The 13,871-nt window shown below is 34.9% G+C and overlaps 1 protein-coding gene across 1 annotated transcript; it reads left to right on the plus strand.

Moving 5' to 3' along the window:
- Window positions 1-550: 550 nt before the first annotated feature.
- Kua (Plasmanylethanolamine desaturase Kua) lies at window positions 551-13,500 on the plus strand. The gene is made up of 5 exons (XM_066282144.1): window positions 551-1,106; window positions 2,201-2,451; window positions 5,813-6,024; window positions 11,612-11,830; window positions 11,889-13,500. The coding sequence occupies exons 2-5, from the start codon at window positions 2,202-2,204 to the stop codon at window positions 12,147-12,149; spliced, it is 942 nt and encodes a 313-aa protein (XP_066138241.1). The 5' UTR covers window positions 551-1,106; window position 2,201; the 3' UTR covers window positions 12,150-13,500.
- The last annotated feature ends 371 nt before the right edge of the window (window positions 13,501-13,871 follow it).

The following is a 13,871-nucleotide window of genomic DNA, read 5'->3' on the forward strand; positions in this document are numbered from 1 at the left end:
TAACAAAAATTAACTAAAGTAAGTTTTCTGAATGTGGATCGTCTACATCAATACATTTTCTATTGACGTCGTAAGCTAGAATATTGTCATGATTTAAACCGGGTTTGGTTATAATTTCTTATTGTATTTATATCTTTTTGCATATAATTTTTTTCTGCTATTAGGAACGGGTTTGTAGACCAATGTCTTGAAAACTCTCCAAAAAATTCAATGAGTCTAAGTCTGGATTTCGCGGCGGCCACCGATTTGCACTGCCGCCCTCCAATGCATTGATTGGGACAAATTATATTAAAAAATTCCCCTACGTGTAATGAGCAGGAGCGCCATCGTGCACATATCAAACACGTCGTCTTAAGATCAGTAAAACATCTTCCAAAATTAGCAGTCAGCCGTTTTTTAAGAATCGTTCTACTTTTTACCTTCTAGTACTCAGTCTGTATAATTATTTCTGGGGCACCCGGTATAAACTCCTCCAGTTCTCACTGGATTGCGTCGACCATTGGAGTCCCCCCGATAACAAGTGCCAAGCGCAATGATCCGTCAATCCGCACGCGACATCGTTCCAAATTTCAGGCGGTTTTAGTCATTTCATTCAGTTGCGCTCTGTATTCTCAGTGAGCTTTTCACTCTTCGATTTTTCGCGAGCTTCAACCTTACGAAATTTCAAAAAACGACGATTTTCACCATTATTTAGTAAGAACTAAATCGGAAAATTATCACATTTGGCACCGAATATAAAAATTAACTGGAATCGAAGTGACTGTTTAATTGAATTTTCACTTGGTCGAAAATGAGTTGTTTATAGATCGTCGCTTATTTATGGCAGCTTAGTGGAATTATTGTTTTTATTTACGACAATGTATGTGACTCAATATCTGATGTCATACACTTTTTAAATAAAGGTATGACCTGTGTACACCAGTAAGAACACTCGGTATTTATTATACAGCGAGCGAAATATGGATATATGGAAAACTGTTTGTGTTCAAACCACATTTATTTAGTGATAAAACCATGTAAAATTTTGAAAAGACAAGTGATTGCAATCCTTATTAGTGGTAATTTTTCAAGTTCGGATGAGGACTTTGCCTTCTGGACTCATTCAGGTAAATGGTAATCTTCAACTTAATTCATATCTAATCTAATTCATATCTAGAATACCTAAACCAATTCGTAGTAGGGAATTTCAAAAACGTACACTTAAAGCTTTTTTTTTGCTTTCCCCAGTATTTAAATAATGATTAGGTGCTGCCTAATGGTTGTATATAATACACATGTGGCAAGTTATCTTTTTTTTCTCGGATATTTCCGGATTCAATTAGGATAATCTCACTTTAAAACGACATATTAATCTGCTAATTGCCCAAATTTGATGGACCTTATACTGCGGAAGAGTTTCCAAAATGTTCCAGTTTCGTTTTGTTTTTGTCAGGCGACAGTGTTCAAAATATTATTGAAAATAGAAAAAATGCAACGATTTTCAAAAAATGTAGATATGAAATTTTAAAGATTTATAAAATCGGTCAATTCTGGATTTCTTTAATTTTTAATGACCCCATCAAAAACCTGTTGGGTTGTGCACGTTCCAGATTGCGAAGTTCCCGCACAACATGTTTCTTCGATTTTTGAGGAAGACTGTAACTTTTTTAATCCATAAGTCGCGTGAATTGGCATTACGAACGATATTTTTCTGAATTAATAAGTAACCAGAAGCTCTCATGCGTGAAATCCTCATTTACCTACCATTTACCTCAGCTCACGAACGATTGAATCATAAAGTCGTATGAGAGATCACCAGGGGCGGGGGGTTTAAGAGAGCAAAATAACTTAAAAATTCAAGAAGTAACGAAAATTAAAAAATATAATTTTTGAGCAAAACGTTGTGCATTTAAAAGAGGCAAACTTCAGTCGGGCGTAATTCTCTCCTTTTACTCCTGTACAGTAAGAAACTATTGCGATAACTTTATGTAACCGGTATTTGGCTCATTACTTACCTAGTAATATAATCAGTCACAACATCGTCATCATATCTTGTTCTTATGTTTATCGTTGCCATGGAAATTAATGACAAATCAAACGTCACGGCAAATGTTATGGTTCAAGACGCTTTATTATTATTTATTTAGGTTCCGAGTTTAATTTTTCATTATATTATTTAATAATCAAATACTCTCGTTTGATATTTTGATACCTTTTTTAGAATGGCGCTCCCAAAGAGGCCTCTCAGCTGTTCCCCGAAGGTGAGTCAAGTGCTGGAGTGCCCCTTGGTGGACGCGGTAGCCACCAACCTCTTGGCCCCTGTGAAAACAGAACGGCAAATTCTGGAAAACTCAATGCTGGAAGACGACCCCAACGCCAACTGCGCCGTCACACCTGAACCAAGGGAAAGAGGCCCCAGGTGGGGTCCTCAGCACAAGGGTGCGCAAGAATTGGCCAATTTGTACAGTCAAGGTAAATTAGAGCCCGTGTAGTTTCTTTGAATTTGTTTCATTCATTTAAGAGCACCACCTCACTTTAATTCTAATAGATTTTCAAGGTCTAAAGAAGTCAATGAGGCGCGTTCAATGCCTATAGAAGTGAGGAACGTCCATCATCTACCAGAATTGTAAATAAATTTTAAAAGTAACATGATAAAATTCTTCTTGTGTTGTTTTTAATTCTCCTCTAGGAACGACCCTGTCTTAATTCAGATTAATTTTCAAGCCGCAAGATTTATTTGGAACTTTTTACTCTTCTGGGGACTATACAAGTCAGTGGCGTGCATCATTTATTAGAGTCGATATGAATGTTTTAAGAATGGCGTGATGGAAAGCAGTTCGAATCAAAACAGAGCCGTACCCACAGGGGAATTAAAAACAAATCAAGGAGAAGTGAGTCTTAAAATTTACTTGCAATATCTTGTACGTTCCAACTCCATGCAAGTCAGTAGCGTACCTTATTTATCATAGATGTCTCGAATTTTTAAGCGTGACGTGGCGAAGTTCTCGGTAGTTTGTTTTTAATTCCTTTCTTTATACGACCCTGTCTTAAATTAAATTGACTTACACAAATCAAAATTTATTTAGAGATTTTTATAGTGTCCAGGTGTGGAAATTATGAAGAAATTCAGTGACGTGCATCATTTATCTGTGTCGACTCGTATTTTTTAATTGTAACGTGATGAAAATTTTCTTGCTTTGTCGAAATTTGTGCCTGAGTCTCAATATTTACTTCGAATTTGAGGACTCAGTGGCGTGAATAGGAGATGAGAGTTGTTTTGAAGAAGAAATCTGTGAATTTCTCCTCTAATATTTAACTTTTTTAATTCTCCCACGGGGACATCCCTGTTTTGCAACTGACAATTGGTGCTCATTGATTGTATAGGGTGTCTCAAAAGGATTTAACCTAACCTGAACCATTATCGCGTTCAAATACGCCCTTTTTACACATTTTTAGGTTGTGAAAGTCTGTTTCTTTCACAAGGAATAATTTCATAATGTGTATTGTTACATGTTTTAAGTAAAGTGTCACGAGACGATATGGATTGCCTGATTAGCGTATCTCCATTTAATCTATTAGTCATTTTTCCCCCATGTAGGCATATCGTAGTAATATGTGTAGGTAAAATAAACTAATAGTTTATTCAAATGATCTTGTTTGAAGAGTTGGCAAGATAAGCTATTTTTGCGTGTCGTGTGTGACTTGAGTGTGAATGAAATTCCACTGGACTGATATAATTTTTGGCAATACTCTGCTAATTTTAGAGGAGCATAAAACACATTATTTGGACGGCAACATTGGATGAATGCACTGAAAGTAATATTTCTATGAGCGTTTCGAAAATTGCAAAACCTCCTCATACAAATTTTTGCAGTAAAATTTCACCTTATACTCGTTTATTATCATGATTTCTCTGCGAATTCAGTTACTCTTAAATAGTTTCCACTAAACTTCGCTAAAAGGTTATTATTTTTGTTCCCTTGTACTTCAACAAGAAGCAATCGAATGGATGTGTTCCAGAAGCCGAGGCCTGAAAAGCTTCATGCCACATTATCGGGCTAATACCTAATTTATTAGGTTTGCATTGTCCTAGATAGGGTTTAAACAACTAAGGGGATAGTCCCAATAAAGGGTTTTTGTTATTTGATCGAAGCACGCAGCATTTGGGACAGTTTAGCAGAAAGAATAGGAACTGTCGTGCCATGTAGGTCCAGGAATTCGCTGAGAAGTTTCAAAATTCTGTAAACGAAAAAAAATAAAAAAAAATATTTTTCTTGCCAACAACTTTAAAGAGCTGCAGCTCTCTTAGAATGAATTTTTGATTTTATGTTAATGAGAAACTTTTTCTTATTAATTTGGTCTAAGGAAACGTTTTTTAAAAATAATATGCATGTTATCCTCTATGTAACACTCGTTTTCATGCAAAACCTTTATGTCAACCATTGTTAGGTACCGGCCAGTTCAGACTGATTGCTTACCAGTTTAAGTCAGTTTAGGATTTTCTAATGCTTGTTGTAATCGTAATGAAGTTATTACTGAACATTAACCGTTTCCAACTCAAAATAGCCTAAAGAGTCTTAAACTAACCGAAGAAATAATTTGTTGGAAAATACGGCGACTTTAAAGATTGATAGGATGATTTCATAGCGTAGCTGTATTTTTTTCTTTGTCAATAATTCTCAAGTCTTGATGCAGCGTGTGGGTAGTAAAGAATATCTGAATCTATATTCTTGGGAAATTATTATTAGTTATTTATATTTAACTAAACGTAACGGTTCCTAACGGACGTCGGCCGTTAAGGCAAAAGCATCCGTTGAATGTATATTAGATGATTGACTGTTAAACAATATTTATTACTCACGATAGTATATTTGCAACTGTAATCACGATCACACCTTCCTCATAGGCAGTTAAGTGGTGGATTTGCTTGTATGGTTTAATAGAGGTTTTCTTAACCGATAGTTGGACTGCGACGAAAAATTTATAGCGATTCTCGGCCTTTACGCAAATAACATACTTGTCTTGATTATAAAAAGTAATTATGAAATTTAAACTCTGTACGTTATTTACTCATAGTGGAAATTAATTAAAAAGCGCCTTTTTATTGCTTTGAATGTCTGCAATGTATGAATAAGTTAAAACAGAAGTGTTTAGAGTTCTGCGCACTTTGAGAACAATAAAGCAGAAAAATAATCCGATATAGGAGCATTTCGCATTCCAAATATCTAAAAATATACACGTCTTTTCTAAATACCTAATGATGTATGAGTGAATTTTTCAACAGCATTATTGAAATAGTTCTGTATTGATGTTTGCTTGATTTTTAAACGGCCGCAATTTATCACAGTACATATGCCATTTTTTTCCTGATAACAAGCATAGCTAAAGAGATCTGAGGGTACCAACTGAGCTTCTGACTTTTCAAAGTTTTAAGATAAACGGCGGTAAAATTTGGTGTCAACTTTCTTTTTTCCCTCGTAGCTCCTATAGTTTTTGAGATAGCGAGTTAAGATTTTGAGTCAATACTATAGATAGACTCCTTAGTTCTTTGTCGATATCTACAGCGTAACATTTTTCCTGGGGCGAATAGCTCTTTCGTCGTCCCAAATTTTTCATGTGAGATTTTTCCCAATTTTCAGAATTAAAAAAATTCTTTCAAACCCTATAGCATGAAAACAAGCCACTTTTGAATAAGGCAAGTTCAGCTGAATTTCCTTATTTTTTGCCCCTCGAGCACTCAATGTTCATTTATACCATTATCCCTGGGACACCCTGTGTATTAAATTCTTCTCGACTTTTTGCCTCAGTTCTCACAGAATTTTCTCTATTTCAGGTAAAAGAATTCAAGAATGCATTTGTGTCGCCATCTGCCTCACTCTCATGGCTGTGAATTTCGTGTTCATCCTGATCCACTTGAAGGTAGAAAGACTGAGCGCCATCCTTGTGGCAGCATTTTTCGGCATTCTAACTGCTGACTTTGCTTCTGGTTTCGTCCATTGGGCTGCTGATACCTGGGGCTCAGTAGAGTTGCCTATATTAGGAAAGGTAGGTCTTTTTCCATTGGATGTGCTCTATAATTTTAGAAGAAATTGCTCCACCTTTGACGTCAATATAAATCCTTTATTGCATCGTTTAACGCGGAAGGTCACCTTTCAGAGGTTTCTTTCGATGTATTAGAAAACCTGGACACCTACTATGGTATGGGAAATAGAAATATCGTGTGTAGTGTTCATTAAAGTAGGGACAAAATTAGTAGGTAGCAATTAAGTTACTCAATCGTTTGCGTTAAATATTCATTATCGGTGGGTATCAATGTGACTTAATTTTATGACGGTGCCTGTCGATGTCGGTATAGGATCTGACAGGGGCCATACGGATATTTCACTGAGTAAAATGGGTATTATTAGTATTAAAAATTCATGAACCATAATTGAGGTAAAGTTGTGCAGAATATTGATTTTAGGCGATATACAAGGAAATACAGGGTGTCCCGAAAAGGCATGTCAAAAATTGTATCATGCGATTATTTGCGTCAATACATTGAGATTTGGTTCAAAAATTATTTGAAAAAGCGCCTCGTTCAACGCTATTGACGGTCAAAGCTCTTGCAAAACAAAAATATATTTTTTGTCCTGTTTGGTGAATGCTTCATTGGGTTTGAATGAAACCTACTCTGCATTTATTCATTAACACAGGGATTATTTTCACGTAAAATTCACAACTTCGTGTTCTGTGTGAGAAAAGGAAATAATTTTTTTCGGCCTGAAATGGTAGCCTCAGGAAAAATTTCCGAGAAACACAAAAATTAGAGGAAGGGTCAATATATAGTGAGGAGAAAAAATGAATACAATGCAGCTACCCAGCGAAGGGTTTTGGTCATTTTTGTATGATGATAGCTAAGAATTTATCGCTTGCATATTGTGAATAGACATGAATGTTATATGAAAATAATCTCTACTAATGAATAAATGCATAATGCGTTTCATTGAAATTCATTGAAGCGTTCTCTAGATACAGTAAAAAAAGCATCTTGTGTTTTTCAAGAACTTTGACCGTCACTATCGTGGTTTCTCGAACAAACTGATACTAAAACAGTTCACATTCAACCAACTCCTAGTCGAAAAGTTTTAACAATTTCAAAATTCCAACAGTGATACTATTTCATGGAGCACACAAGTTTTCTCTCGTCGAACCAAGTCTGAATCTATTAACGTTTGGGAGATCCTCACGCTGAACATTCTTACCTTGGGCAAACTATAAATGCCAAGGATCCTGGATTGAGATGTAATGAAGTGAATTGGGCCACGTATGGAACGCATGAAGGAAGCGATATGAGCACTAACTTTCCCCATTAATGATCATATGAGGCGCAACCTGCAAAATTATTCATGTGTTGTGGAGTTAAACTTATAATTATGTCGATTCTGGTGTCTCATTTTTTAAAAAGGCTGGTCCTTTCCTATATGATGTATATGTATATATATATATATTAATCTCATAGTTCTCCATAATTTCAATGTCCGTTGCGAGTTGTAGTGAGAATCATAAGTACGAATAACAAGTTTGGACATGTTTAATTGTAATTCGTTGGACTGGAAAAAGGCGTGTTCAAGGTAAACTTTATCCAGAACTATATCGATGTTTCTAATAATTTGTAGCTTTAGTTTCGAGTTTTTTTTTAACGACGCGACGCTCAAAAGTGCCATCACTGGAAAACTAGGCATTGGAGACATTAACGAGGTCTAAATATTCAATTTCAGTGTCAGTGGGTTATTTTACCTGCGGGATACTTGTTCACATAATTGCAAGTATTGCTCTTTTCAAGGGCGAGGTTTATTCTGGTAGACAACGCCCATCGCCCGTCGAGCTGGCTATATAAGGGAGGAGAGCACTTTCAATATAAATATTTTATAATAGTGGACCAGACTTCAAAATTGATATGTAAAATTCTCCCCTGTAATATTATGTAATTTTCTTATACAGTGAATCCAAGGTAAGGAAGTCGTGCATGAGGCCCTGGGTAAACGCTAAGAGAGATAAACTTGGTTAAATCGGAGAATACCTTAGCATTCGAGGGATTCGTTTCAGGGTGCAAACAGATCTAGGAGATTATTTTTGGGTTTTTAGTCATTTTGAAAAAAATCGAAATTTTTGAATTTATTTTCTATTTTGTTAGTTATACGTTCAGGCAACATCATTATTTCTTGGACTATTTCGATTGTCCGACTTTGGTCTGAACAGTGTAAACATGCCTTTTTTTAATTCGAATATGCGTTAGACCAGAAAAGGGAAAACCTGGAAAATCGAGCTCGAATAGAGACCAAATTTATATTAAATATTCATTATCCATAGATTATGCTCGTATTACTTAATATCTTGCTTGAGCGATTGCTGCGGAAACCAGTAATTAAATGGTAGAATGAAAATCTTAACTTCGAGCTTATACTGTAGTTATCACGCCACATGCCCCTAATCCGTATTATCTAAATCACACCCTGACTGGGTGAGTAGGGTTCGTGCATTAAACTTAGCACTTGAAAGCTTAAAAATAGATACACTGCCAGGGATGTAATTAACTGACCTTTCGGCCGACTGGCTGATTTTAGCTACGATAACCATTGATAAATCTTCTGACCATTCATATTTTCGATGGATTTTTTGTAACTGAAATGGCAGAAATCGGTGTTGATTTATTATTTATTTTTATAGGTTTTTAGAGTACTTCAACTTACACGACTTAGTTTTTTGCCAATCCTTTGACACCTACTATTGAGTGGCTGATAAATAATAATTTTACTCTAGAGACATATATGTATATGTTTATATAGGCATTTCAATGTAGCATAAAACATGCATAACACGAATCCACCATCGAGTTGATAAATCAACCTTTAGGCTGTGGACTAGTCAAATTTTCAAATTCAAAATGCCCCCTTCTACAGTAGAAGTTCGTTAAAAAATTCAGCATTGACTTCGGCATCGAAAGATAAATACCAATCAACTTAATTGTCCTGTTTACGCGGTCGGATTTGGAGTTGACGTTGGCGTTCGTAGCGAACGTGCGTATTGCGTCGACGTTCAAGGGAATCAATCGTTGACGGCGCACGAACATTTTGTGACTTTTGTAGAAATATCAAATCCAACTTCACGAAAACAAATCGAGGGGTATAAATTGTGGTACCGAAGCCAAATCCAACATCGAGGTTTTAAATTTGGATTAAAGTTATCAACTAATGTAATTTTCGAATTCAAATTGCTGCTTTCTACGGAACGGTAGAAACTTATTAAAATTCGTGGATGGCAACCTAAGGTTTTTAATAAATTCGAATTATGTTTAAAAACATATAAATAATGCTTCTCTTCTCTCAGTTATGTTCCAAGTAACATAATTGCCAGCATATTCACAATTTGGCTCTATATGAAGGAAGTTGTGTCACGTATCGTGAATGCTGGCTTTATTAAAGGTTAATTCGTATACACAGGAAGTTTAGCTGCATTACAGCCATCGTATCCAGTTAATCCAGTAGAAGCCTGATATAAAAAATTATACACTTAGTAGTTACAGTCTAAATGGGTTGAAATACATTGTGCGTGTTTAGATTTAGTAATCGCCTTATTTGTTGAAGGCGATTTATTAATAATTAAAAAAGGTCTTTAGAGGAGAGCGCAATTCCTGAGTGCCAGTTCGATTGACCAAAACATGTTAAATAAATATTTTTGACTCAAATTTGCGAAAGGGCACAACACATTGAAATATTCAGTTATTTCTATATCTTTAAAGTCGTTGCTCAATGTTACGTTCTACACCTCTCGAAATTAGTTGAATTTTAAGTAGAATGAATTACTCATATATAATAAACTCATGGACAAAAAAAAAACGAATAACATAAATATTATTCAATTTCAGTGTTACCTACATTTTTTAATTTATATCAATTTGGATCATTTTTTTGACAGACTATATCATTACTGAATATTGATTTCGCCAAAAGTTATAATTAATTTGTTATTACACAGAATCAAACCAAGAGGTGTTTTTCGACCTAAATTTCTAAATATCCCGTGGAAGAATCTGAAGGCACCATGAGATATCTTTGTATGCAATTGTAAAGTTTCATGTTTCCTTAAAATTATTTTATTTATTCATATAATACAACCATTCAATACAATACAAAATATCCATTCTGAAAGTAATTACAATTTTTTTTACATAAAAGTGCGATTTACCAAAAAAATCAAAACATATCAAACAAATAAACATAAATTAATGTCCAAGTTAAAGATAAATATAAGCTAATAAACTGTAATTCCTCCTCGTGCTTTAATGACAGCTACCATGTGGCCAGATAGACTTAGGACAAAATTAACAATTAGTCTTTCCAGAGTATTTTCCTACTCCTCGAGAAGAGCTACTCGAAAGTCTGCAATGGTTTTCAGCTGTATGTTGTGAATACGTTTCCCTAGCAGGTCACATACATGTTCAATTGGGTTTAGGTCAGTGCCTCGAGGAGGCAAATTTAACCTTTATATCTTGACTTCACCTAGGTAATTACTGACCACTAATGTTTCTTGATTAACATGTTATCTTTATTATTGTTTATTTGTTTTGACTTTTTTTTTGGGGTAAATCGTATCTTTTTGTTAAAAAAATTGTAATTCTTTTCAGAATGCGTGTATAGTTACGAACAAAAAAAGGGAATATTAATGAAGTTACAGCTTTACGATTACATAGAGATATATCTCATAGGGTTCTCATATTCTTCCACAAGGTTTTCAGAAATCTAGATCAAAAAGCACTTTTTAGTTTCATTTTGTGTAATGACAAGTTAATTCCAGCTTTTGGTAAAATTAATATCCAGTAATGATTAAAATGCAAATACCTACAATTTATTTTTTTTTAATCTAAATCGACATAAAACTAAAAAAGCTATGCAAGATTGAAATTGAATAATATTTATGTTGTCCGTTTTTTTATGCCTGGGTGTGTAGTTTTTTAGTAAACTTTGCCCGATAACTGACAATCCCATTTGGGTTTATGGCTTAAATATCATACATTGCGAAATCTAATAGGGAGTGATGGAAATACATTTAACAAATCGATGCCACTTTATACTTGACCATTTCCTACAAGCGCTCTAGTTTTGGCATAAAATGTCGGTTGTCTGGACAGTAAATATGGAGATAACAGGAACAGGTCTAAAAATATGAAAAGGCGCACTGAGTGACAAGAGTATCGGTCACTCTTCACTTTCTATAGAAACAATCATGTTATCCAGGTTTACTTTTCCTTGGGGGATTCTATGAAAAATGTCCTCGCGGCTTTCAGCAATAAATAACATTGTATCAAAGCATCCCATACTTCAAGCTATCAAGGAGCAGTGTTTAATGGTAGAGCCGTTTGGATTTGCCATCTACGCCACTGCCCTAAACTCGGGCCGCTTCATTTTTCACAAACATAAAAAAATACATAATACTTTTTATTTTTTGGGGAAATGTGATGATAAGATTTTCTTCTATGTCTTGTTTTATGTGAAAAGCCCCACATTATGTTTTAATTTCCGGGCATTGATTGATAATGCTTTGCCTTGTAAATCACCGAATAGTAGTTAGTTACTACATTTTTATATTCCAGAATTTTCTTCGTCCATTTCGCGAACACCACATAGACCCCACTTCAATTACCCGTCACGATTTCATCGAAACCAACGGCGATAACTTCATGGTAACCATTCCTTTCCTAGGCCGCATGGTGTGGGATTTCATAGTTCTCTCAGAGGACGATGTTCAGAGAAAGTTCATCTGGACTTCTTACGTGTTCTTGTTGGCAATATTTGTCGCTATGACCAACCAAGTAGGGTCAACTACCAAACAAAAGAATTTTCCTAATGTATGCAACTTGTTTTTTTCAGATTCACAAATGGTCTCACACCTACTTCGGCTTACCCTCGTGGGTGATATTTCTTCAAGAGTTTCATGTGATTCTACCAAGACGGCATCACAGAATACATCACGTTGCACCTCACGAGACATACTTCTGCATAACTACAGGATGGTTGAATTGGCCGTTGGAAAAGCTCCGATTTTGGAGTACTTTGGAATACCTTATTGAAACCACCGCGGGCCACAAACCACGGGCGGATGATCTCAAGTGGGCGGAAAAACGAAAGTAAAAGTGCAAATTAAAAAAACATGAATGACCTTTACTGTGAATCGTCGGGTTTTATTATTAAGTGAAAGTTGCTGCTCTAAACGTTTTTGAAAGTCGAAATCGTCGGTTCAGTGTTTGGGTGAGTTTTCCTACAAAATAAAATGAGCTGAATTTGTGGAAAAGTGTGTTTTCTTGGGAATTGTATGAGTGTTGTGGTTTATATTATGAACGTATTTTAGAGACTAATTAACATTTCTGGGTCCAAGAGAATTTTGTTTTACAAGTGTGAGGCATGAACGTTTTGTGTGGAAGTAAAACTGGACGCTCGATGTAAATTTGATAGTTCTCGGTGGTACTAAACGGGTCCTTTGTGATATTGAGTAGACCTAAATGGTACTTTCGGTTTCTTTACAGCTTGTGACGATCAATCATTAAACTAGTAGCCACTGTGTTTAATTGGGAATGCCTTTTAGGTAGATGTCTAACAGTCAGTTTGTTACACTATTATAACAGGCAGGTGCCTAATAAAAACATTGAGCGTTCTAAATTTTCTATTATGACTAAACAATGCATGTTACAGTGTATGTAAGTTGTCTTGAACGAGTGTTTTAGGAAATTTCCGTTTTCTAAGTGTTTATTACACTTTAGGGCATATTTGCAATATTTGTTAAAAACGTTAAAGTACAATGAAGCACCTAATTAGTTCCGTCTCGGAAATTGAATGAATTTTTACTATATTATCAAAAATGATCATTATTGTGCTTTAATATTGTACCTACATAAAATTTCTTCAATAAAATAGAAATTGAAAATCGCTATTTAGCTTTCGAACAAGCATCTTTATGGCCACTCTCATGGTCAAGCGAAAATGTCATGTTGTCAATTTTCTCGCTGTAAACATCTTAATTACCTATAGCGTTAAGATTTATACCATAATTGAAGTAATTCCCTCAATGAATCCAATGGCATATATATACAGCTTTTAATCTCTGAGAAGTCAATAATTTTGTGATACTATCATGTTATTTTAAGGTAAACTGCACTAGTCATATAAAGAATTTATTAATGATCACTCATAGATCTATTAGCGACTTTTTTTAAACCTCTAGAGATTTCCCACATTACAAGTGTCTGCTGACTGTAAAATTGAAAATTTTTAAATGCTGTTTATTGTTATTGAGTACAATGTGAAAGACACGTCAAAACCTAAAAAATGCATTGTTGCACACGCTATTCCTAAGTCGAGCATTATTTTACTAAAACTTAATTTTAATCATACGTTAAATACACTTTTGGATTTACATTGACACAATGTTATTGTATTGTGATAAGCTTTTTTACCACCAGAATGAAATAAAATACTTTTGGCACTACATTTTCTCTGTTCACTCCCCTGCTTACCTATCTACATCACATGCAAATTTTTTTTGTTACCGACTACCTCTAATAGAAATTATTATTGCATGGTTGGATCTTAAAACTGCCGAACCTCGAAACTTTTGTAAGAAGCTACGGACTTACTGGATATCAAAGATTCTCTGCTATTCACAAATTAGCGTGTGAAATCATGAGAAACCCAATTTTTGAGTAAGAACCAGCAACAACAAACAAATGCTAGAATTGTGCGAAAAGAGGTAAAAAAAGTAAAAAAGTGAATGAAAAAGAAGTCGTTGTTTTCACTTAAAATTGAGAAAATTCATTAAGGTTCTATGAAGCGTCCTGAGAAACACTGAGAAAGAGCCAC

Source organism: Euwallacea fornicatus, chromosome 5 (genome assembly GCF_040115645.1).
Source record: "Euwallacea fornicatus isolate EFF26 chromosome 5, ASM4011564v1, whole genome shotgun sequence".
Classification (NCBI taxonomy): domain Eukaryota; kingdom Metazoa; phylum Arthropoda; class Insecta; order Coleoptera; family Curculionidae; genus Euwallacea; species Euwallacea fornicatus.

Bases quoted from the DNA above. Each gene is read 5' to 3' on its own strand.
- Kua (XM_066282144.1), top strand. From the start codon at position 2,202: ATGGCGCTCCCAAAGAGGCCTCTCAGCTGTTCCCCGAAGGTGAGTCAA. The intron at 2,452-5,812 runs GTAAATTAGAGC...TCTCTATTTCAG, and splicing joins GGCCAATTTGTACAGTCAAG to GTAAAAGAATTCAAGAATGC. The intron at 11,831-11,888 runs GTAGGGTCAACT...TGTTTTTTTCAG, and splicing joins TTGTCGCTATGACCAACCAA to ATTCACAAATGGTCTCACAC.